Genomic DNA, 27,226 nt, shown 5'->3' on the forward strand with positions numbered 1-27,226 from the left:
TTGCTCTCCCCCACTTCAAAGCCTTATTGAAGGCGCATTAGAGAAGCAGCGTGGCTCAGTGGAAAGAGCACGGGCTTTGGAGTCAGAGGTCGTGGGTTCAAATCCCGACTCCGGCAATTGTCAGCTGTGTGACTTCTTGCAAATCACTTCACTTCTCTGCGCCTCAGTTACCTCATCTATAAAATGGGGATTAAGACTGTGAGATCCCGTGAGACAACCTGATCACCTTGTAACCTCCCCAGCGCTTAGAACAGTGCTTTGCACATAATAAGTGCTTAATAAATGCCATCATTATTATTATTATCTCCTCCAGGAAGCCTTCCCTGACTGAGCCCTCCTCTCCTCTACTCCCACTCCCTTCTGCGACACTCATACTTGCTCCTTCATTCATCTTCTCTCCCTTCCCCATGACACATATGTATATATCTGTATAAACCTGTAATTAATTTGTTTATTCATCCATTTATTTATTTATATTAATATCTGTATCCCCCTCTAGACTGTGAGCTTGTTGTCGGCACGGAATGTGTTTGAAGTTATAATGTACTCTCCCAAGTGCTTAATACAGTGCTTTGCACACAGTAAGCACTCTAATAATAATAATAATAAGTCACTTAACTTCCCTGTGCCTCAGTTACCTCATCTGTGAAGTGGGGATTTTAACTGTGAGCCCCATGTGGGACATGGACTGTGTCCAAGCTGATTAGCTTGCATCTATCCCAGAGCTTAGAACAGTGCTTGACACTTAGTAAGCACTTAACAGTACTTGCTCCTTCATTCATCCACCCTCGCTTCCCACAGAACATATGTATAGATCTGTAATTTATTTATTCATTTATTTATTCATCTATTTATTTATATTAATGTCTATCTTCCCTTCTAGACTGTGAGCTCATTATGGGTGGGGAATGTGTCTATTGTTATAATGCATTCTCCCAAGTGCTTAGGAAAGTGCTTTGCACACAGTAAGTGCTCAATAAATATGGTTATTATTATTAACAAATGCTATATAATAATAATAGAAGATAATTAGCTTGTATCAACCTCAGCACTTAGTACAGTGTCAGGCACATAGTAAGTGCTTAACAGACGTCATTAAAAAAAGGAAAGTTGAACAAAAACAATGGTGAAAGGTTGATTAAACTGGAACAGGACATAAAATTTGGATAAAGAGTACTTGAGAAACAGGGGGAAGAGACAACGAAGATACATCTCTTAGGTGGACTGTCTCCACTGAATTTTAAGAACAACCTGTATTATTCAGCATTTTGAAACCCAATCCCCATGACTGTTTCTTCTTTTCATTTCCAGGATAACCTGAGTAATCCTTAAATCCAATTGGTTCTTTGCAAGATTTTGGGTTGTCAACGAGAGTGTTTATCTTTACTTCTCTCACACCCACAGAATCTTCTGAAGTTGGGCCTTCTGTTGTCATTCACACCTCTGTGCCATTTGGAATTAAACACTTGGAGGGAAGCAGTGAAGAAGTGCAGGAGCTAATCCTCGAGCAGCTGGAAAAGATTTTGCCCAATCTGCCTAAGCCAGTTCACGTCAAGTGCCAGAAATGGAGATACTCACAGGTAATCAAAGAACAGAGTGAATGAGACGCAGTGAATAGAGAAGCAGCATGGCCTAGTTAAAGGAGCCCAAATGGGCCCGGGAGTTAGAAGATCTGGGCTCTTATCGTGTCCTGGGCAAGTCACTTAACTTCTCTATGCCTCAGTTCCCTATTCTCCCTCCTACTTAGACTGTGAGCCCCATGAGGGACAGGGACTCTGTCCAACCTAATCAACTTAGTGCTTAAAACACAGTGTTTGATGCATAGTTAGTGCTTAATAAATATCATAAAAAAGAGAACTGTGTGGAAGAAGCAGCATCAGATTTCAGCTTGTTCCGGAGAGACTAAAGACTAAAGTAATGCTAATACTGAGCTCAGGTTTGATCTTTGCCACCAGGCAGCTGTGTGACCTCGGACAGGTCACTTAACTTCTCTGGGCCTCAGTTTCCTCATCTGCAAAATGAGGCTAGTAATTCCCTCCTTTCTACGTAGGTCACAGGGTCATTGGGTGGGCAAAAATGAGATATGTCAGAGCACTTTGGGAATAAAAACACTGTACAAAGACTAAGGAATTAGGTCAAATTTTCACCCTATAAAACTCTCTAGGAAAATTGCTATTCTTTACTGATGGAAGAATTGAGGTCCTCTCCAAGAAAAACAGATTAAGTTGGTTTGGCCAAACTGCAGCTCACAGTCCACATGCAGCTCTTCACTGCGGCTCCTGCAATCACAATGATGATATCGTGCCAAGCACTGTACTAAGCCCTGGGGTAGATGCAATAAATAATATGGATAATAATAAATACGATTGAATGAATGCAAGTTAATCAGTTGGGAACCAGTCCTGTCCCACATGGGGCTCACAGACGAAGTTTGAGGGAGAGCAGGTATTGAATCCTCATTTCATATTTTACGTTTTGAATCTCCTGCATCAAAGAGAAATGAAGTGACTTGTCCAAGGTCACACAACCAGCAAGTAGTGGAACCCAAATCTCCTGACTCCGTGCTCTTTCCACTAGTCCACGCTGACCACCCACGTTCTGCTTGTCTCCTCTGAGCCCTCCTCCTTTTTCCTCTCCTCTCCTCCCTATCACCTCAGGTGACTAGATTTCTGGTGACTTTACTCCTCCAACGCATGCACGGATTTGTCATAACCAGACAATAACTTGATCTGCATCTCCTTTGGATGTTGGGAGAGTCACTTTCTTCACGATCAATCAATCAGTCGTATCTATCGAGCCCTTACTATGTGCAGAGCACTGTACTGAGCGCTTGGGAGAGATACAACAGAACTAGCAGACACGTTCCAGGCCCACCGCGAAATTACAGTCTGGAGAGGGAGACAGACAGGATGGGACGTTCACGGGACTCAAATGCCCACTGTGTTCACTCAGAATATTTTTCCGCCTAATTTAACAGCTCTGTCGCTCAGCCTACATGTGAGGCCTTTAGAGAAAGTGATGTTATGGGAAATCACAGCAAATTTTGTATATTTTAAAGGTCTTTCAAAAATTGGAGGAAATGGTTAGTAATTTCCTAAAGTACTGCAATGTATCAACTTGTTTACCTAAATCCTCTCAAGTGAAATTAAGCTGGGGGAACTAGATGTGGACATTAATGGAAAATATTTACTCAAAGAAGACAGAGTATCTTCAAAGGTTTTTACTTTTATTTTAATAAAGCCTTAAAAACTCCTGTAAACTCTTGGCAATTAAATTCTATTAAGGCTATAATGGCATAAAGCCAAGGCAGGAAAGCAACCTTATTGCACTTTGAATGAAGAAGAAATCTGCTAGAATAAGCTTGTATTCAAACATATATGTAAAGTTGTATATAGGTATCTCTATATAGATACATAGATATTTACATATTCAGACTTTAACATAGTAAAGAAGAATCTAACATATCTTGACTTCCTAGTGAAACATTCATGTCAGTTGAAAAAAAAAGCTTTTAAAAAGTCTTTATTACCAAAGGTCTTGTGTATTAATAACAATTATTTTTATTTTTCTTAACCCAAAAATTGTGTGGGTTAGTCAAAAATCATTCAATTTTCAAAATTTCCAAATTGCATCTCAAGCCCATAACAAAGTTCTTTGTTAAACCTTGGATGTTCTTTCTTAATATTATTGAACTGCATTCAAAATACAGGTGAGCAACTCAATTGGCTGCAACCAGGACTTTTCACTGGCCACCTGATCCCATTACTTCCTCCTTGAAATTGAACTGAAGGTTTGGGGAGACACTTTTATGACCTTTGTAATTGAACCAATGCAATGAAATATCTTAATCTGACTTGTTTTGCAAAGAGGAAGCAGTTTTTATCCTGGTTCTCGACTCTTCATTTGCTGTTTTTACCCCTTTCAAAATCTGAATGTTTCCTGCAGTTGGGGATCCGTGCTGTAGAGGCTAGTATTTAAAATGGCCTTTATGCCTGCCTCTAATTCACTCTCAGCTAAATATGTTGGTAGTTTAGACTTCAAGCTGTTCTTTTTGGTTGACTAGTGCATAAAGTAATTTATCATTTCCCTCTTCTTGTAATCTCCAAGAGGTTCCCTGCCCCCATTCTCCCTCCCGGTGGAGTAGTCCTGCTCATGTTAACTCAGAAAGTTGTCTGAACGCTCTCCCCTCCTCCCTCCCACACATTCCTCTCTCTCTCCTTCCTTCCCCCTTTCTCATGCCAAGGACATCGGGACTTGTGTTTGTGTGTGCGCGTGCGGGTTTAAGAAGAAGCAACTGAGAATATGTTGTCACCTAAAAAAAAGCATGCAAAAATCAATCCATCAATCAATGTTATTTACAGTGTTCAGAGTACTGTACTAAGCATTCATGAGAATACAGTGTAATCGAATCGGTAGACATGATACCTTCCCTCCAGCGGCTTACAATCTAGAGAGAAGACAGACAAAAATAAGTTGCACTTAGGAGAAGCAGCAGATTTTAAGGATATGTACACAAGAGCAGTGAAAGTCTTAGGTTTGTTTGGTTGCAGCATTCAATCATTCAATTATTGAGCACTCACTGTGTACGGAGCACTGTACCAAGTGCTTGGGAAGTACAATTCAGCAATAAAGAGAGACAATCCCTGCCCACACCGGGACTTCAGTCTAGAATAGAAACCAGTTAGCTCTGTTTATTATATTTCCGTTCGTAGTCTTCTCCCTCACGTGTTCTATAGCTTCACTGGTATGTTTTGTGTGTCCATTTCAGAACTGGAAGTTGCAGGTGATGGTGGCTTCCGCAGGACTTACTCGATCTTTAGACCTTCTATCTTTCCCGCCTTTAAGCCCACGTACTGTCTTCATCCCCCTTCTCATCTTTTTGGTTTTTTTTCTGATTTTCTTTCCTTTCTTGGTTCTCTGCCGACTTCTCCACTTTACCATTTTTCTGTCCCGCTTTCCTGGCCTCTTTTTCTCCCTTGGCCTTCCTTCCCTTTGTCTTCGGCCTCCACCCACCTCATATTTTCTTCAGTACACCCACTCCTTTCTCTCTTCTCTCTGCTTCCCGTCCACGTTACGTACACCCTGGCAACAATCTCTGCGGTTAGACATGGAAAGAGCTGCTCTGAGCAGAACCGATTCAGGGAGAAAAGCACTGTCGGTCTTCCTCTGGGCTGGAACCGACGGTTGAAAAGACAGGAGAAGTAAGATGAGGCAACATGGTTGATCAAAGTACAGACAACTAAATCTTGTGGGGACTTTTTAAACCAGTAGATTTTTCTCATATGCCAGGCTAGACTTACCAGACTATTCTGTACCTTCTTCCAGTTCTGATCATTTAATGTATTCATGCCATTAGTCAGGATTTCCTGGCATAAACCCCATTGCCCACATGAGTACTTTTCCCCCAGGGATAAGGAGAAATCGAGCAGGAAAAGCATAAGGCCAAATGGGCTGACCATGAAAAGAATGAAGAAGCACAAGCTCTTGAAGGCTTAGAGAAGTTTGTTTAAATCCTTCAGCGCCCGACTGCTTGGTCAACTGTTGGTATAGCCACACAGAGCTTAATTTTAAGCTTTACGTGTTCATTCCTCTGGATCATTATGTGTATAACATCATCTACCAGTAAAGGCTGCGATGGTTGAATCAGTGTTCTACAGTAACAGTTTAGTTGGTGTTTAAGACTGCAGACATTTCCTGTTTACAAGATTTATTGCCTGACCTGTTCAATTTTACGGTATGTGTATGGGTCAGACAGAATCAGTTTTGTTTAACCCCTTTTAGGACCCATATTTCTGTATCTGAACAAAATCACACCTTCTGCAGAAAGCCAAATCATTTTCCAAAATGGGGTTTTGCATCTCTCCATTCACAGGCAACATGGTCATTATCCTTCATTGTAGGAGAGCATCTAACATCTCTGGAATCCATTAGAACCCATTCACCTTATTTTAGGCTGAAACAGCATTCCATACAAAGGAGGGATTGATGTTTAAAATGCTCCGATGTCAGCCTCAATTGAACAATTTGAAATACAGACTACAAAAGACGTCTACCTATGTTGTTTCCATCTTTGTTTTGCATTTTGTTTCTGTTTTAATGGTATTTGTTAAGCACTTACTATGTGTGTGACAAGCACCGTTCTATGCACTGAGGTAGATACGAGCTAATCAGGTCAGACCGCCCCTATCCCACATGGGACTCATAGTCTAAATTGGAGGGAAAATGGAACAGTTGCCCATGTCCTTTAATAAGTAGAAATATCAGCAATTTAGAAAAAGAGGACTACCAATATATTTAAAAGAAACTATGGAAATTTTTTTACTGCTTAAGGGAGAGCATCAATGAAGAATGTGTAGTTTTGATGTGGTATTGAATTATTTTTCTGCCCCAAGTTACTCCCTGCTGACAAATTATGTAGTTGGAGAGTTGCATTAACCCTCTCAGGCAGTGTGGCTAGAATAATAGATTGTGGCATTTGTAAAGCCCTTACTATGTGCAAAGGTCTGAGTTAGATGCAAGATAGTCAGATCAGACACAGTCCCTGTCTCACAGAAGGCTCACAATATTGAATCTCCATTTTCCAGATGAGGAAACTGAAGCACAGAGAAATCAAAAGACTTGCCTAAGGTCACAGAGCAGACAAATGGCTAAGCCAGGATTAGAACCCAGGTCCTCTGACTCTCAGGCACACACTCTTTCCACTAGGTCATGGTGGTTCTTAGAAAGGGCCATAGTCTTCCCTGTTGGTCCAGTCTGCTACAGAGAGAAACTTTAGGCACTGAGAGAATTGGGCCCAATTCACTGGGGCCATGTGATCATTCACAGAAAACCACTTTAGGTTTCCACAGTCCCTCTGATAGCCAAATCCAGTGGGAACGCAGTCAATGGCTGATGCAGTCTATGGGGATAAAATAGAGATAAGCAGCCATGCCTTATCAGGAACATCAAAATATTTGAACCTTATTTTCATGAATTTTTCCCTCTCAGAAATATAGTGAGGCTGGCATTCTTCACACTCCCCCCTCTGAATTTCAAGTTCCATGCATCAACCCAAGAGAAGGAACTGTTTAGCACATTTCAATTTGTTACAGCTCCCCAGACCTATCGTTCTTTAAACAGAAAAATATGAAACCACCCTCCATATGTGGATGGGGATAAGAACGCAGAAAACTCTAGAAACACTGAGTCTAATGCCAACAGAGGCTACTAAAAATAGAAGTGTTTCAGTAAGAATTCAGGCCCCCTGCCAGAGCATAGTGGGGTGAGCAGCTATTTAGGAATTCTGGGTTCAAGTCTATGCCGGAGCTCTTGAAACTGGCCATGGAAAAAGTGGAAACCCCATTCTCTTACCTCCAGAGTCGCCCCCCCACCTTTATTCTCCCCATGCTCAGCCCCTTTGCCAGTGGTCAGTTCATTGCCTGACACAGAGCAAGTGCTTAAAAAAATTCCTTTTAAAAAAAACAAGGAAGGTGGCAGCCACGAAGATGTGAGTCTTGGGGAGGGACATGGGCATCCAAGGCAACCATCAGTTTATTTTATTTTCTGGTATCTGTAAAGTGCTTACTATGTGCCAGGCACCGTACTAAGCGTTGGGGTAGTTACAAGCTAATCAGGTTGGGCACTGTCCATGTCCCACTTGGGGCTCATAGCAGTAATCTCCATTTTATAGATGAGGAAACGGAGGCCCAGAGAAGTGAAGTGACTTGCCCAGTGTGGCTATGGAACCTAAGTCCTGTTCTGCCCCCATCTGCACTGCTGTAGGAGATCCAAGTATATTGCTGGGCATAGGGAGGGACTTAGAGCAAAGAGGAAACATCATTCACGGGCTTCAGAAGAAGGGCGAAGAGGTTGGATTAGTGAGGTAACATGGTTCCTTGGACCACACATCCATCAAGTTGGGAGAAATGTGACAGGACCCGATCCCATCCTGCTCAACCCTGCTGTACCAACTTAAAATAAACAGTTTTCGAACCCGTGTGTATGTAAACCAAAAAATACTTGTCTTGGATCTAAGACCAATTTACCGAGTCAGAGCAGAGCCGAGTTTTTTCAGTGGAGTTAAAAACTCCAGGGAGGCATTTAATAGAAATGTAGTCACTTCCTTTGCAGTGGTTACACTACCAGATTCTATTTAAAAATATAGTGTTTGGATTCTTTCTGTATTATGTGTGTGCCTTTTATGTACATATTCTCATCCAAATCAGTTGCCCTTAGTCAGTATTTTCCTGTGTTTTACAAGATCGGCTGGATTAGCGTGATCTCAGGATAGGGCCCTGCATTTGAAAATGAAATTTCATAAAAGTATGTTCTATGTAGTTTTAGGATACAGACTCTGTTCCATGGCCCACAAGTATGTACATAAACCCATTGGTTTATTAAAAATGAAGTAGACAAAAGGAAAGTGATTGTTGCTGTTGTAGACGAAAGCCTTGTTGAGAATTGGCCAATCCACTCCATCACGCTTTCCTCACCAGGGAGATTACAACCAATAACAATTTTATAGGCATTCTCGCACCAGATATAGTCTTGAATCCCTGAGCCTATAATCCAAATGATCCTTTCTCTCTAGCACAACAGCTTAGTGGTTTTATGAAATCACCAATAAACACAGTGGAGCACTGGAGAAAAAAGTAGAAGAGCATAGGCAGAATAAAAATCACGCGTGCATGCACACAGAGACTCACGTATACACTCACAGCAAAGCCAGCCCAATAATACTATGCGGTCTGGGCAGGGAGTCTCAAAAGTGGTGACAAGACCATTTTGCAAATAGTAAATACAGCAAAACAAGGTAAACGACGTGGCCTGTTGCCTTAAATACCAAATTATCCCATGGTAAAAAATTGGAAACAGGATTAACTAGTGAAAAAAAAATTTGTTTATTCACGTGGGGACTCTCATGAGTACTCAGGGCACATGTAGCATGTATTTGAGAGGAAAGTCTCTGTCACAGAGCTGTTTAAACAGCTCTTGCCAGACTTTACACGTGTACAGTTCCACTGGGAAGGACTGAAATGTCCATTACCTGAGAATCAGCATGGAGAGCTCTGGAACCCAGATGAGAAGTCAGTGCAAGGAATTGAATCCTGTGGTTCTGTCTTAACGATACATCAGGCCTTATGCTCAGCTTCAAAAAGCCCATTCCCAGTCCATGTAAGCATATTTATTTAAGAATATGCTGTGGAGAAGTATTTTGCCACCAGTGACAATCTTCATGTTTTGAGAGTCAGAAGGATCTGGGTTCTAATCGTGCCTCTGCCACTTGGCTTCTGTCTGCTGTCTGTCCTTGGGCAAAGCACTTCACTTCTCTGTGCCTCAGTTACCTCATCTGTAAAATGGGGATTAAAACTGTGAGCCCCATGCGGGACAGGGCCTGTGTCCAACCTGATTTACTTGTATCTACCCCAGTGCTTATTACAGTGCCTGGCACAAAGTAATCACTTAAATACCATTATTGTTATTATGTATGTGTCTCATGTGAGCCGCTTCTTGTTGAGCTGATGTGGTCGACATTTTCATGTGGGTTTCCAAGCGGCTCTTCCTTCCGTGCTGAAGATGTCCAGAGACCCTGGTTGAGAAAGTGACTAAAGGTGCCCAACCCATATCCACCATGCCCTGGGGTAAGGATTGTTGCGGTGAAAAGGTTATCCTGATGCCCACTAGCTCTGAGAAGGAAGATTTCTGCAAAAAAAACCCCAAAGGCCCAGATCAGGGCACTTTTCCCAATTATCTGGACAGTCCTTAATAAGTAGAGATTGATAGAGAGAGATCGATGACTATAGATTGATACTAATAGAGATTATTTTTAATGGTATCTGTTAAGCACTTACTATGTGCCAGGCTCTCTACTAAGTGCTGGGGTAAATATAATAATAATAATAATAGCAATAATAATGATGGTATTTGTTAAGTGCTTACTATTTGCTAAGCACTGTTCTAAGCGCTGGGGTAGATACGAGGTACTCGGGTTGTCCCAAGTGGGGCTCACAGTCTTAATCTCCATTTTGCAGACGAGGTAACTGAGGCACAGAGAAGTTAAGTGACTTTCCCGAAGTCACACAGCTGACAAGTGGCAGAGCCGGGATTAGAACCCATGACCCCTGACCCCCAAGCCCGGGCTCTTTCCACTATGCCACTCTGCTTAGAGATTGAGAGATTGATATATAGATAGGTAAGATATTTAGAAACAGACAGTTAAACACATAGCTAGATAGAGGATAGTCTATCCAACTTTCTGCCCTTTCTGTTGGAAAATAATGGCACTGGTGGCATATGATATATATAATATATGCAACGTAAGCATATATTTTGCCAAACAGATGGGTGGGAAAGGTGAGTGAGGGATCTGATTTAATAAAGTGGATTCAGGCAGGCTCTTAGCGCTATCATCCAGGAAGTCTCCAGACTGTAAGCTCTTTGTGGGCGCGAAATGTGCCTGCTTATTTTTGTATTGCACTCTCCCAAGCGCTTAGTACAGTGGTCTGCACTCAGTAAGCCCTCAATGGATACGATTGCATGAATGAATGAAAGTCCCAAACGATGACAGCCGAGAGTGACTTGACCAGTATGTTTAGCTGAATTAGCAGACTTGGGGAGGAAGAAGAGAGCAAGATCCTATGATCAGAAAAATGGCCAAAACAGCAGGTAACCTGCAGAATACGGCTCTGCTGCAAAATTTTGAGATGCGAGAGGGCAGGCACCCCTCTTGGAGATTCAGGATAAGGGGCTCTGGGCACAAGATGGTGCTACATTCATCCTTTTAGTCTGGGAAATGGGGCTGGCAGAGGGCAGAACTGGTCAGCCTGGAGGGAAAGGCAGAATGACCATCCAGGGAGGAGGGCCGGGGAAAAGAGTATCAGTGGCTCCTTACTTAGAGAGAAATGCAAATGGGGGAGGGGGGCGTTGAAAAGTAAGGGAGAAATGTTTTTTTCTGACAGTTTCAGAAAGGGAGAACTTGTTTTATTGAGTCTAGAAACCATTTGAACCTTGGGAATCTCAAATTTTTGAGGGTTTGAATTCCTTTTCCCTTGGCAGCATGTAGCTTCCTGTTTCTAAGGAGAAGGGAATTTAAAAGCTTATAAAAAGTGCTCAAAAGGCTTTTTGGACATCAAATAGCTTTTCTGAAACTGCATTTTGATGAGTTAAGTGTAAATGAATCAGAAACATTTGGATTAAATTTTCATTAAAATCCAAGGGGATTTTAAAAACGAAGGGAGAGAGACTTAGAGAAGTGCGTTTTGGATCGTCTCGAATGCAAACCATTTTGCGCTATTTGAAATATTTAAAACTCAGCTACATTCCTCTTTCATTCATATGTCATGGAAGTTTGCTATGCGTTAGATAGTACTTTACACTGTTGACATAAATCTGTGGGCCTATCCCTTTATAGAGGCTGGACCAATTCCATATCTATAAACATGTAAACAGTCGTTTCCATTCACATCAGCATTTGCTGTGGTCTCTGCTCCATTTATTTACATTACTCTATGTTTCTGTAAACAGGCATATAATAGAAGCTAAAATAAATACCTTGGGAATTCCATAAGAGCGCATCTTAACTGAGAAATGTATACAGAAAGCAAGTTGAAGAAATTTCACCCATGAATGCATATACGATTCGAAGGTGGTGCCTGACACTTGTTCAGTTAGGTTTCTGGATATTTTTTCCTTTCTTTTTAATTCACTGTATCTTCTTGGAGGAAGTATATGCAGATCTAACAGTAGAGACTAAACTGCTTGGTTGCAGGTAATTAATTGATTTAGACAGAATTGTATGAATCAACTAGGAGTTGCATTAAACTCCAGTATGGACCACTGAAGAGGAATTCTAATTTGGAAAAATTTCCCCATTACATAAAGCTTTGTGGAATTTGATTACATGGCCATGAAGAGCTAACTCCCACCCCACAACTATCTACCCCTTCCTTGAACCTCTGTTGGCAAAGAGGATTTTCTGGACGCTACAGAGAACTCATACCTCAGGGCAATCTCAGGGGGTAAAAATTTTCTATTCAATTGGGGGTGCTTATGGTGTGGCCTTTTGGCTCTGGTTGCTCTGTGGATTCAGAAAGACAATTAAATGTCAACCTGATTGTCTGAACTAGTTTTTCTTTTTAATTATTTTTAGCATTTGTATCTATGAAGTGTTTTAATTTGATTTGTTGGTTTCTACAAATTCCCCAAAGAAACAGGCTTACATGGTTGGCCCAATCATTGGAGATGAAACGGTGACAGAGCAGTTATTAGAATTATCAGTCAACAAATCAATCAGTAGTACAGTGCATGGCACTAAGCAATTGGGAGAGTACAATAGAGGTAATAGACATAATCCCCACCCTCGAGGAGTTTTCAAACTAGTAGATTGAATATGTGGGTTGAATGAGGGAGATGAGTAGAGAATAATGAAAATGTTATAAACTTGTGAGACAGAGAGGATGATCTCGAAGTGGAGATGTCCTGAAGGCAGGAGAAAATGCACTGCAAAGAAGAAGAGAGGTCAGGGTTGGAGAGGTAGTTTAATAATGATAATGATGATGGCATTTATTAAGCACTTACTATGGGCAAAGCACTGTTCTAAAAGCTAGGGAGGTTACAAGGTGATCAGGTTGTCCCACGGGGGCTCACAGTCTTCATCCCCATTTTACTGATGAGGTCACTGAGGTACAGAGAAGTTAAGTGACTTGCTTACTTGCTTGCTTGCTTACTTGTCACACAGCTGACAATTGATGGAGCCAGGATTTGAACCCTGACCTCTGACTCCAAAGCCTGGGCTCTTTCCACTCAGCCACGCTGCTTCCCCTAGTTTGGGAAATCTTCTTGTGAGGAGATGGTAATTGAAACTGTGGGCATGTATGAGTTCTCCAAGAGAGTAGATGTGGATGGAGAATCAAAGTGGACCCAGAACTGAGCCTTGAGGAACTCCCACAGTTTGGAGTTTGGAAGCAGAGGAGGATACCTTGAAAGGGACTGAGAATGAGCAGCTAGAGAGATAGGAGAAGAACCAGGAGAGGACAGTGTTAGTAAGATAAGGTTAGAGAATGTTTCCAAAGGAGAAGGGGGTGGTCCATAGTGTTGAAGGCAGCTGAGAAATCGAGTAGGATTAAGATGGAGTACAGGCCATTGGATTTGTCAAGAAGGAGGTAACTGGTGACCTTTGAGAGGGCAGTTACCCTGGGGTGAAGAGGACAAACCCAGAGTGAAGGAGATCAAGTAGGGAATTGGAGGAGAGGAAGTAGAGGCAGCAGCTATGAACAATTCTTTCAAGGAGTTTGAAGAGGAATGGTAGAAGGGAGGTGGGGTAAAAATTGAAAGGAGCTGTGTAGAGAGAGCGGTGTTGAGGGCATCAATTTGCGGCTCAAGGGAAGGTATTTTGGATTTGGAGACTAAATGTGACATGATAACTTGAGAAAATTCTTGTGCATCAAGATTGGAAGTCCCTTGTCCCTTTGGGGGAACAGGAGAGACTTGTGAGGAGTGGATGTGTGGGAGAGAAGGCAGGTGAGGAGTTTGTGATCAGATAGAGGGATTTCAGAGTTGATGAGGGTAGAGATTGTACAGGGACTAGAGACGATGAGACTGAGTGTGCCCAGGTTGGTGAGTGGGTGAGGTGAGGTGGGGCAGGACGTCACTGGAGTTGAGGAGTGAGAGAAGGTGGACAGCGGAAGGGTAGCTGGGGACATCTCCATGCGGATATTGAAGCCTCCAAGGATCAATGGAGGGGAGAAGAAAGAGAGGAGGAATGTAAAAATGGGATCAAAATGATTCAGGAAGTTGGAGGTGAGGCCTGAGGGGTGGTAGATGACCTTGATTAGTAATTGGAGTAGGTGGGAGAAGAAGATACCATCAATCGATTGATTAATCTTCGAGATCCTTCTGAAACCACATTTGCTGATACATTTCTAACTTCTGCAGTTTATATCCCCCAAACTGCCACTTCACCACTTATATGCCACCTAAGCACTTAAGTACTCTCAACTTCTTATAGCACTTCTGTGGTTACCCTGTAATTCATATATTCAATCATATTTATTGAATGCTTACTGTGTGCAGAGCATTGTACTAACTGCTTGGGAGATTACAATACAACAATAAACAGACGTATTCTCTGCCCACAACGAGCTTACAGTCTGGGAGTGAGGCGAGGGAGAGAGACATTAATATAAATAAATAAATTACAGATTTGTACACACTTAAGCATTAGCTCAGGTACATATCCCCTTTTTCTTTTTCCTTCAATCTGTAATTGATCTTAGTGTCTCTCTCCCCTGCTGGATTGTAATCAATCAATAAATCCTGTTGATTGAATGCTTACTGTGTGGAAAGCACTGTACTAAGCGCTTGGGGAAGTACAATATGATAGAGTTGTTAGGCATAATGCCTGCCCACAAGGAGCTTAAGGTCTTGTTGACATCAGGGAGGGATCATGTCCTACTGACTCTATTATACTCTCCAAAGTGCTTAGTGCATTGCTCTGCACACAGAGAGCACTCAGCAAATGCAACTGATTTGTTAAATAGCAAAGTGTAGCCAGCATGGAGTAGTTTATTATTTTTTATTATCATTATAATTGTATTTGTTAAGCACTAAATATGCACCAAGCACTGTTCTAAGTGCTGAGGTAGATACGAAATAATAATAATAGTAATAATAATGGCATTTATTAAGCTTACTATGCTTACTTTGATTACTATGTGCAAAGCACTGTTCTAAGCACTGGGGAGGTTACAGAGTGATCAGGTTGTCCCACGGTGGGCTCACAGTCTTAATGCCCATTTTACAGATGAGGTAACTGAGGCACAGAGAAGTTAAGTTGACTTGCCCAAAGTCACACAGCTGACAAATCATCAGTTTGGACACAGTCCCGTCCCACACAGGGCTCACACCCTAAGTAGGAAGTAGTAGGACGTAATCCTCCTTTTACAGATGAGGGAACCGAGGCACAGAGAAGTGATGTGACTTGCCCAAGGACACAAAGCAAACAAGTGGCAGAGTTGGGTTTAAAACCCAACCCTCATTCTCACCTGTCCCGCGGTCGACCCCCGGCCCACATCCTCCCCCTGGCCTGGAATGCCCTCCTTCTGCACATCCTCCAAGCTAGCTCTCTTCCTCCCTTTAAAGCCCTACTGAGAGCTCACCTCCTCCAGGAGGCCTTCCCAGACTGAGCCCCCTTTTTCCTCTCCTCCTCCACCTCCCCCCCCACCCTACCTCCTTCCCCTCCCCGCAGCACTTGTATATATTTGTACAGATTTATTACTCTATTAATTTTACTTATACATACTTACTATTCTATTTATTTTGTTAATGTTGTGCTTATAGCTTTAATTCCATTTGCTCTGATGATTTTGACACCTGTCTCCATGTTTTGTTTTGTTGTCTGTCTCCCCCTTCTAGACTGTGAGCCCGTTGTTGGGTAGGGACCGTCTCTATATGTTGCCGACTTGTACTTCCCAAGCGCTTAGTACAGTGCTCTGCACACAGTAAGCGCTCAATAAGTACGATTGATTGATTGATTGATTGATTGAATGAATGAATAATAGAGCGCGGGCCTGGGGGTCAGAAGGACCTGAGTTCTAATCCTGCCTCTGCCACTTATTTGCTGTGTGAACCTGGCAAGTCACTTAATGTCTCTGTGCCTCAGTTTCCTCATCTGTAAAATAGAAATTAAGACTGCCGATTTGTACTTCCCAAATGCTTAGTACATTGCTCTGCACACAGTGAGCGCTCAATAAATACAATTGAATGAATGAATGAATAAATGTGGGACAGGGACTGTGTCTGACCTGATTATCTTGTACCTATCCCAGTGCTTAGAACAGTGACTGGCACATAGTAAGTGCTTAACGAATACCTTTATTATTATTATTATTATTATTATTATCTATGGCAGCCCCAATCGAGTGACCTAGCATCATTGTAACACTCTTCCACCCTCTCCTCTCCTCACGCCAGCTGCTGATTCCAGCTTCAGTGGCCTTTGAAATTTTTAGGAATGAAGGTCCAATGCTGGAATGACCAGAAACAGTCAAACCAAAAGGGGGAACCTCCCCCTCTTCGTGGTCATCATAGGTGGAAAGCAACAACCAGAAGAAAAAGAACCCAACCTCCTGTACTTCCGCACACCTCCCATACCCATTCATCAAGGGATTTCTTGACAGTGGAAGCTTCCCAGAAGATAGTTGAGGAAAAACTCGGGAAAATGCCCACAGCCTCACAAGAGGAGGGTGGAGAGACAGAGAGAGCGAGAGAGAGACTGAGAATATGTTTTACCTAGTAAAAACATCCTGAAAATTTAGAGTATATGAGTCCTGTTTAAGTACTAGGTTAAGTGGGCTTTTGAGTCATATGATACATTTCAAGTAACATTTTGCCCTCCACGGGGCCCAGACATGTAGCATTTCCAATTCCAGTTCTCACAGACATGCAATCTGAAGAGACTGGGGCTTGGTAAATAATGCCCTCATTATGTAAACTTGTTGTGGGCAGGGAATGTGTCTATTAACTTTCATTCATTCATTCATTCATTCATTCATTCATTCATTCGGATTTATTGAGCGCTTACTGTGTGCAGAGCACTGTACTAACTGTTATACTGTACTTTCCCAAGCGCTTAGTACAGTCTCGCCAGGAAATGTGTCTACCAACCCTGTTATATTATTATATTGTACTCTCCTAAGCACTCTACACACACAAGTGCTCAACAAATACAATTGATTGAGTTTCACCCGTGTGAAAAGACTTCACTGTCCCACAGCTTACCTCCTTTAGAATTTCACAGTATAACAGCCAAACCTGCAAATGCAGCAAGGTTGGTTCCTCCAACATGAGCCAGCTATTCCTTGCCCCTCCTCAATAATATTGATAATAATAATAATAGTAATAATAAATAGCATTGATAAATGCTTACTGTGTGCACTGTTCTAAGATCTGAAGAGACACAAGATTATCATTTTGGTCCCAATCATTTTCCCATATGGGGCGCACAGACTAAGTAGGAAGGAGTAGGATTTATTTACTTTTTTATAGCACTTGTTAAGCATTTATTATGTGCCAGGTACTGTAACAAGCCCTGGGGTAGATAATTAGGTTGGACAATGTCTAGGTCCTATTTGGAGCTTCACTGTTTTAAACCCCATTTTACAGTTGGGGAAACTGAGGCACAGAGAAGTCAATCAGTCAGTCATATTTATTTAGCTTATCTCTATCACAGCCCTTATTAGTACAGTGCTTGGCACATATTAAGTGCTTAATATATAACATTAAAAAAAAGATGGCGGCGTGGAACCAGGGAATATTCTTTTGACAACTAGACTCTGGTAGGGCTCTACATGGGGTGTTCATTCATTCATTCATTCAAACATATTTATTGAGTGCTTACTGTGTGCAGAGCACTGTACTAAGCGCTTGGGAAGTACAAGTTGGCAACATATAGAGACGGTTCCTACCCAACAAGCAGCATGGCTCAGTGGAAAGAGCACGGGCTTTGGTGTCAGAGGTCGTGGGTTCGAATCCTGACTCTGCCACATGCCTGCTGTGTGACCTTGGGCTAGTCACTTCACTTCTCTGAGCCTCAGTTACCTCATCTGGAAAATGGGGATTAAGACTGCGAGCCCCGCGTGGGACAACCTGATCACCTTGTATCACCCCAGTGCTTAGAACAGTGTTTTGCACATAGTAAGTGCTTAACAAATGCTATCATAAATAAAATAAATAACAATGTGCTCACAGCCTAGAATGGGGAGAAAGACAACAAAACAAAACATGTGGACAGGTGTCAAGTCATCAGAACAAATAGAATTAAAGCTAAATGCACAACATTAACAAAATAAGTCGAATAGTAAATATGTACAAGTAAAATAAATAGACTAATAAATCTGTACACACATATATATAGATGATATGGGGAGGGGAAGGAGGTAGGGCAGGGGGGATGGGGAGCAGGGGAGGAAAAAGGGGGCTCAGTCTGGGAAGGCCTCTTGGAGGAGGTGAGCTCTCATTCATTCATTCAATCGTATTTATTGAGCACTTTCTGTGTGCAGAGCACTGTACTATGCGCTTGGGAAGTACAAGTTGGCAACATATAGAGACGGTCAGCAGGGCTTTGAAGGGAGGAAGGGAAACTGAACATCCCAATGTAGATGAAGGTGTCAGAACAGGTCAGTTCTACAGGAAAGATTCTTGCAAAAATACACCTTGCATAATAGCAGAAATAGAGAAGCAGCGTGGCTCAGTGGAAAGAGCATGGGCTTTGGAGTCAGAGGTCATGGGTTCGAATCCCAGCTCCGCCACATGTCTGCTGTGTGACCTTGGGCAAGTCACTTAACTTCTCTGAGCCTCAGTTCCCTCATCTGTAAAATGGGGATTAAGATTGTGAGCCCCCTGTGGGACAACCTGATCACCTTGTATCCCCCCAGCGCTTAGAACAGTGCTTTGCACATAGTAAGCACTTAACGAATGCCATCATTATTATTAAATAAGTGGAGCTGAAGTGTCCAAGTTTATGTGTCTGCCTTAGCTCACCATTCCACAGAGCTCACCTTTAACTCCTTGAACCATCCCGTCATTATCCATAACCTTTAGCCTCAAATGCTGAGGTGGAGTCAATCAATCAATCGTATTTATTGAGCACTTACTGTGTGCAGAGCACTGTACTAAGCACTTAAGTCACAAAACAGAGTCCTGGAATGTAGTCTGCCAGCACCAAAGCAATGCTTGGGGAAGCAGTGTGGCGGAGTGGATAGAGTAGGAGCCTAGGAGTCAGAAGGTCATGGGTTCTCATCCCAACTCCACCACTTCTCTGCTGTGCAACCATGGGCAAGTCACTTCACCTCTCTGTGCCTCGGTTACCTCAACTGTAAAATGGGGATTAAGATTGTGAGCCCAATATGGGACGGGGACTGTGTTCAGCCGGATTTGCTTGTATCCACCCTGGCGCTTAGTTCAGTGCCTGGTAAATAGTAAGTGCTTAACAAATACCACAGTTATTATTATAATTATTATTATTGTAACATCATATAGTTACTGGGCAGGCCATGTAGGTATATTGGATAGCAAATGACCAATGTAAACCTGATGTGGGGAATTTAAGGAGGAAATCAAGTAACATTTAAAAGACACCACGAAGCATAACCTCAAATACAGAGCACTGTACTTGGGAGCCTACAATATCACAATATAACAGACACATTCCCTGCCCACAGTGAGCTTACATTCATTCAATCGTATTTATTGAGCGCTTACTGTGTGCAGAGCACTCTACTAAGCGCTTGGGAAGTACAAGTTGGCAACATATAGAGACGGTCTAGAGGGGGAGGTGACTTGCCCAAGGTCACACAGCACATGAGTAAGAGGGCTGGAATTAGAACCCAGGTCCTATGACTCCCAAGTTCAGGCACTTTCTACTAGGACAAGTTGCTTCCCACTCCGGCCCCGCAGTGACAGAGGATCTGAAGTCACTGGATTAATTGGTATTCCACCTTTCTCTGATCAGCCTAAGGGAGAAATGTTGTCCTTTCCTTAGCACTGGCCTTCCTCCCAGACGCCCGGGGCAAGTCATAAGCACAGCTTCTTGCCCAGAATGGGAGTCAAAGAAAACCTTGATGAACTTTCCCCCAAACAGAAAGATAATTTTTCTTTCCCCTTCACAGATGAGATAGAAAATGATTTTCACTCGTTGAAGTCTGGTGACATTTGTAGGTATGAGTCTGAGTTTTCTATTGGTTAGACAGATGATCAGAAATGAAAGTGTTGCCTGCTCTTTTGAAGAGATTCCAAAACCACGGCATGCAAAAACATTCTGGACAGAAAATATCCGTACCAGGTTCGCCCTGTCAGGAAATATTCTTTCATCATCACCCAAATAAATTGCAGTAGGGTCTTATGTTTTTTGCTGAATGTTAAATATGTCACCATTATCATCCACTTTAAATTTATGGGAACTAGATGTAAAATGTAATGCGGATTTTTGATAAGAAATGCTCTATAAATCATTCTCTAAACGTTTAATAATGTGAGGCTCTCCAGGACCTCTGGGCACATGCATTCAAACAGAGAGGAACTTTTCGTGCAAGTAATGCAGAAAGGAGGATTGGTGCCTTGTCAGGCTGCTCAGACAAATTTGTAGACCTTAATAGGCACTCTCGGCCCTTAGTGTCATCTCGCTCTCTCCTTATCTCTCTGTCTGTCTGTCTCTGTCTCTCTCTGTCTCTCTCACCTCCCTCTTTTTTATCTCTTCAATCAATCAATCAATCAATCAATCAATCATATTTATTGAGCGCTTACTGTGTGCAGAGTACTGTACTAAGCGCTTGGGAAGTACAAGTTGGCAACATATAGAGACAGTCCCTACCCAACAGTGGGCTCACAGTCTAAAAGGGGGAGACAGAGAACAAAACCAAACATACTAACGAAATAAAATAAATAGAATAGATATGTACAAGTAAAATAAATAGAGTCATAAATATGTACAAACATATATACATATATACAGGTGCTGTGGGGAAGGGAAAGAGGTAAGATGGGGGGGATGGTTTGGATACATTCACTATGGCTTAGTAGAAAGAGCACGGGCTTGGGAGCCAGAGGTTGTGGGTTCTAATCCCGGTTCCGCCACTTATCAGCTGTGTGACTTTGGGCAAGTCATTTAACTTCTATGGGCCTCAGTTAACTCATCTGTAAAATGGGGATTAAGACTGTGAGCCCCACATGGGAAAACCTGATTACCTTGTATCTACCCCAGCATTTAGAACAGTGCTTGGCACATAGTAAGTGCTTAACAAACACTATTATTATTCATTCATTCGATCATATTTATTGTGCACTTACTGTGTGCAGAGCACTGTACTAAGCACTTGGAAAGTACAATTCAGCAAATTGATGGGACATTACCAGGGAGTCCCAGCCCTAAATTCATTCATTCATTCAATTGTATTTATTGAGCGCTTACTGTGTGCAGAGCACTGTACTAAGCGCTTGGGAAGTACAAGTTGGCAACATATAGAGACAGCCCCTACCCAACAACGGGCATGCGTTTATTCACTCAGTTATATTTATTGTGTGCTTACTCTTTTCAAAGCACTGTACTAAGGACTCGGAAGAGTACAATATAACAATAAACAGACATACTCCAAATCCCAGCCGAAAACATCCCCACAATCACTTTGGGAGTGTTGGGATCCTTGGTAGCCTCCACCAGGTCCTTAATAATAATAATGATACTAATAATAATTTTGGTATTTGTTAAGCGCTTACTATGTGCAAAGCACTGTTCTAAGTGCTGGGGAGGTTACAAGGTGATAAGGTTGTTCCACAGTGAGCTCACAGTCTTAATCCCCATTTTACAGCTGAGGTAACTGAGGCCCAGAGAAGTGAAGTGACTTGCCCAAAGTCACACAGCTGACAGTTGGTGGAGCTGGGATTTGAACCCATGACCTCTGACTCCAAAGCCCGGGCTCTTTCCACGGAGCCATGCCTTAAGCCATCCAGTTCTTCCCTTCTTGAAAACAGACCTTTTCTGCTCATGGCAGCCCAAATCCCTATGCCCCTATCATCCATTCATTCATACAGTCGTATTTATTGAGCGCTTACTGTGTGCAGAGCACTGTATTAAGCGCTTGGGAAGTACAAGTCGGTGACATATATTGACAGTCCGTACCCACCAACGGGCTCACAGTCTAGTCTAGCATGACCAGCTGATACAGCACAGGCCTGGGAGTTGGAAGGTCACGGGTTCCAATCCCGGCTCCGCCACTTGTGTGCTGTGTGGCCTTGGGCAAGTCACTTCACTTCTCACTGCCCCTATCCTTCGACTGAAGCCCACGTGTCTCCTCAGAGGCGAAGGGGTGACCGGGGAATAGCCTCCCACTCAGTCCCTGGGCTAGCCGCAGGATGCCTATTGACAGAACGCTCCCTCCGCACCCTCAGCTTCCTGCTCCCCGGACCTGCTGCTCCAGCCCGATCGCAGGCTGACACCAAGATCTGACATCTCAACAATGTGCAGTGTTTTCTTAATTCGGTGACAATAAAACAATTCCAATCAATCCATCAATCGATGATATTTATTGAGCTCTTACTGTGTGCAGAGCGCTGTACCAAGCACTTAGGAAGTACACTATAATAGAGTTGGTAGACATGATCCCTGTCCATGAGGAGCTTACAGTTTATTCATTCAGTCATATTTATTGAGCACTTACTGTGTGCAGGGCACTGTACTAAGTGCTTGGGAAAGTACAATACAACAATAGAGACAATCCCTGCCCACAATGAGTTTATCTGATATCACTGAATTTAGGTCTGGAGAAGCAGCGTGGCTCAGTGGAAAGAGCACAGGCTTTGGAGTCAGAGGTCATGGGTTCAAATTCCGACTCTGCCAATTGTCAGCTGCGAGACTTTGGGCAAGTCACTTAACTTCTCTGTCTCCCCCTTCTAGACTGTGAGCCCACTGTTGGGTAGGGACTGTCTCTATATGTTGCCAACTTGTACTTCCCAAGTGCTTAGTACAGTGCTCTGCACGCAGTAAGCGCTCAATAAATATGATTGATTGATTTTAACTTCTCTGTGCCTCAGTTCCCTCATCTGTAAAATGGGGATTAAGACTGTGAGCCCCACGTGGGACATCCTGATCACCTTGTATCCCCTCAGCACTTAGAACAGCGCTTTGCACATAGTAAGCACTTAACAAATACCATTATTATTATTATTATTCTTATTCCCAAACCTCTAGGATTTCCTAAACCTTAACTGGAATCATCGCCGATCCCTCCCTGTGCCACGAGTCAATCAATCGATTGTATTTTTGAAGTATTTACTGTGTGCAGAGCACTGTTCTAAGCACTTGGGAAAGTACAATTGTTATGGGCAGGAAACGTGTCTGCTAACTCTGTGGTATGCACTCTCCCTAGCGCTTACTACAGTGCACCGCACACAGTAAGCCCTCAATAAATACCATTGATTGATTGATCGATTAATTCGATACAATAGATTTGGCAGACTTGATCCCTGCTCACCAGGTGTTTGCAATCTAGAGGGAGAGACCGGTGAACATTAAAATAAATAACAGGTAGGGGAATTAGATGAGTATAAAGTTGTATACATGGGTGCTGTGGAGGTGGAGTTGTGAATATCAAGACCCAAGTGCTTAGGTGACGCAGAATGGAGCGCAAATGGGATAAATGGGGACTTGGGGAAGTTCTCTTGGAGAAAATATGATTTTAGTAGGGGTTAGAAGGAGAGCAAAGTGTAGTCTCTTGAATATGAGTAGGGAGGGAGAAGGAAGATGTGAACAAAGGGTGAGCTCAAGATGAGCTCAAGGTACGGCGAGTAAGTTGGCATTAGACTTCTAGACTGTGAGCCCGCTGTTGGGTAGGGACCGTCTCTATATGTTGCCAACTTGGACTTCCCAAACGCTTAGTACAGTGCTCTGCACACAGTAAGCGCTCAATAAATACGATTGAATGAATGAATGAATTAGAAGAGCGAAGTGCGCGGGCTGGGTTGTAGTAGTCGATCAGCGAGGTGAAGAATGAGGGAGGGCGCTGATTGAGCGCCTTAAAGTCGACGGTAAGGAGTTTCTGTATGATGCAGAGGTGGATGTGGAACCATTGGGGGGTTTCAAATTTGAATGGACTTTGAAAACAAAATTTTGTCTGTCCTCCCTGGTGAAAGATTGTGCATACTACAGAGGTAAAGACAAGCTGAATAGTCTTTCTACGCTACTGATATGGTCCACATTCTTATGTGGCATTTGTCTCTAAGTATGAGGGGCCTCTGTTTCTTTAAGTAGGAATGTCTCCTCTAGACCAGTAAACTCGTTGTGGGCAAAGAACGTGTCAACCAACTCTGTTATATTGTATTCTCCCAACCACTTAGTACAGTGCTCTGCATGCAATAAGCACTCAATAAATATGATTGAATGAATGAATGAATGCTCTGCCTACAGAAAGCACTCAATAAATATGATTGATTGATTGACTATGCTTCATCATTATGTGTTGCCATACAAGGATTGTGAGGCAATCATCATTGACACTCTCTTCCATATGTTTTGTTTGTTCAGGTTACCCAGGCTGTCCCCAATTGTCCAGGCCAAATGACTCTTCATCTCAATCCTCTCCTTGTGTGTGGTGGTGATGGATTCACCCATTCCAACTTCGATGGATGCACAGCTTCTGCCCTGAGCATTCTGGAGGCCTTAAAGAATCATTTGTAAAATCCATATGGATTTTTCTTTCTATGTTCAGAGTGGAATATTAAACTCACATATAGTCCCGTCTGTTTTAATTTCTCTTTTACTGAATGGAAGAGCTGAAAACTTGCACCTTGTGAGTGGCTGTTTACTATTTCCATTGGGAGACCAGATTTAAACTAGGGGAGATGGCACCTAAACCCCTTCTATGTTGTACCAGCACTCTATCCTGGACTTCCCTGCATACTTCTTCCTTGGGCAGGGGTGGGGGACAGAGTTACTGTTCAACTCATGAACAATATATATCGTCTCATAGTCTCAAGCAGCAGCATGGGTTCCTTTAAGGCTAGATAATCAGTGGGCAAATTCACAATAATCCCAAAATGAATGCAAAATTGCCCAGAAATTGAAGAACGGTTGACTGGGATGGAATCATTAAACCCCCAACTAGACTGTATCTTGACAGTACAGTTTACCTTTCCTCATCTTTCTGCTTGTGACGAGCAAAGAATTCCCATTCAACAAGCTAGGAGCTCTGTCTCTCACTCTTGGAAGAAAAAAGGAAAGAATTATTTTTCTTCAGCGCAGTTTTCTGAGCCCCTAAGTGACCCATCCTAACAAATCAAGCCTTGCCCATGAAGCAAGTGACTAAAATAGGATCTGAAAGGAATATATCAGCTTGTATCCTTGGATACCTTAGTTTCCTGAGCCTGTTACCTTGAAGTGTTCTCTAATATGGACAGGCAAATTTAGGCTGTAACATGAAGTCAAGTTGAATGAATTTAAGCCAACAAAAAACTTACTGGACCAGAAAATAGATGCATTTTAAGTAGTTTAATATTTGCTAGCTTAGTGGTCCAGCTTATAGTGTATCATGCCTCAGTAACTTGACCCTCCATTGGCTAGAGAGAAATGGAACTCTAGTGCTACAAATAAGGTTCCTACTGATGATTCATTCATTCATTCAATCGTATTTATTGAGCTCTTACTGTGTGCAGAGCACTGTACTAAGCGCTTGGGGAGTACAAGTTGGCAACATATAGAGATGGTCCCTACCCAACAACGGGCTCACAGTCTAGAAGGGGGAGACAGACAACAAAACAAAACATGTGGACAGGTGTCAAGTCATCAGAATAAATAAAAAAAAAGCTAGATGCACATCATTAACATAATAAATAGAATAGTAAATATCTACAAGTAAAATAGAGTAATAAATCTGTACAAACATATATACAGATGCTGTGGGGAGGGGAAGGAGGTAGGGCGGAGGGGATGGGAAGGAGGAGAGGAAAAGGGTCTGGAGGAGGTGAGCTTTCAGTAGGGCTTTGAAGGGAGGAAGAGAGCTAGCTTGGCGGATGTGCGGAGGGAGGGCATTGCAGGCCAGGGGGAGGACGTGATGCAAACAGCAGACATGTGGGTGTGATAGGATGGGAAGGAACACATTATTTTTAAAAGGAATAAACTTCCATTAAGAAGTTTTTCAACCTAGGAAATAATTGATAGAAATACAAACAATACCTCCAGAGCATTTAGAGAGCAATGAGTTTCTAGTGCTCTATTTCCCATAGCTGGATATGAAATGAGCAATTTGATTCTACCATCTCTACCATCACTAGACCTTAAGCTCATTAGGGGCAGGATGTGTGTCTGCTATTTCTGTTGTATTGTACTACCCCCCAAGCACTTAATACAGTGCTCTGCACATAGTAAGCACTCAATAAATACCACCGATTGATTGATTGATTGATCTATTGATTTCTATGTGGATGACTTGTACTTCCCAAGCGCTTAGTACAGTGCTCTGCACACAGTAAGTGCTCAATAAATATCACTGAATGAATGAATGAATGAATGACTCCCAAGTCTATCTCTCCAGCCCAAGCCTCTCATCGCTGCAATCTTTCATTTTCTCCTCCCTTCAGCACTTCTCTACTTGAATGTCCTGCTGATACCTCAAACTTAACTGGTCCAAAATGGAATTCCTCATCTTCTCACTCAAACCTTATCCTCCCCAAAACTTTCCCTTCACTGTAAACAATATCACTATCTTCCCCATCTCACATGCCCATAACCTTAACATTATCCTCCAGTCAACCCTCTCATTCAACCTACACAGCCAAATCTGTCATAAAATCCTGTCGATTTTACCTTCACAGCGTCTCTAGAATCCACTCTTTCCTCTCCATCCAAACAGCTGCCCCCACCGATCCAAGAATTCATTCTTTTTTTATGGTATTCATTAAGCACTTACTCTGTGTCAGGCACTGTTCTAAGTGCTGGGGTAGATACAGGTAATCAGGTTGGACACAACCCATGTGCCACATGGGGCTCACAGTCTTAATCCCCATTTTTTACAGATGAGGAAATTGAAGCACAGAGTAGTGAAGTGACTTGCCCTATGTTACACAGTAGACAAGTGGCAGAGCTAAGACTAGAACCCAGGTCCTTCTGACTCTCAGGCCCAAGCTCTATTCACAAGGCGATGCTGCTTTTAGACTGTAAGCCCACTGTTGGGTAGGGACTGTCTGTATATGTTGCCAACTTGTACTTCCCAAGCACTTAGTACAGTGCTCTGCACACAGTAAGCGCTCAATAAATACGATTGTTGATTGATTGCTTTCTTCCCACCTTGACAACTCATTCATTCATTCATTCAATCGTATTTATTGAGCGCTTACTATGTGCAGAGCACTGTACTACTCCTCGCTGACCTCCCTGCCTCCTTTCAATCCCTTCCCCTGTCCATATTCCATTCTACTGCCCAGATGGTTTTTCTGAAAACCACTCCTTACAAACCCACATCAAACAGAAACTCCTCACCATCTGCTTTCAAGCACTCAGTCGTCTCCTACCTTACCTCTCTGATCTACTACAACCCAGTCAGCACATTCTGCTCCTCGAATTCCAACCTGTACCTCAATCTTGCCTATCCCACCGCCAATCCCTTGGCCATGTCCTCCCTCTGGCCTCAATCTCCTTCCCCATCATATCCAACAGATCACCACTCTCTCCACCTTCAAATCCCTTCTAAAATCACACCTACTTCCA

At 42.6% G+C, this 27,226-nt stretch overlaps 1 protein-coding gene across 1 annotated transcript in view; it reads left to right on the forward strand.

Moving 5' to 3' along the window:
* RNLS (renalase, FAD dependent amine oxidase) overlaps positions 1-24,616 on the forward strand; it is a 356,662-nt gene extending 332,046 nt beyond the window's left edge. The window contains exons 6-7 of the mRNA XM_038743984.1: positions 1,405-1,580; positions 24,050-24,616. Of these exons, the coding sequence (XP_038599912.1) occupies positions 1,405-1,580; positions 24,050-24,202 (329 nt within the window). The 3' untranslated portion in view covers positions 24,203-24,616. The remainder of the gene's footprint in view (positions 1-1,404; positions 1,581-24,049) is intronic.
* The last annotated feature ends 2,610 nt before the right edge of the window (positions 24,617-27,226 follow it).

This window comes from Tachyglossus aculeatus, chromosome 3 (genome assembly GCF_015852505.1).
Source record: "Tachyglossus aculeatus isolate mTacAcu1 chromosome 3, mTacAcu1.pri, whole genome shotgun sequence".
In the NCBI taxonomy this organism is placed as follows: Eukaryota; Metazoa; Chordata; class Mammalia; order Monotremata; family Tachyglossidae; genus Tachyglossus; species Tachyglossus aculeatus.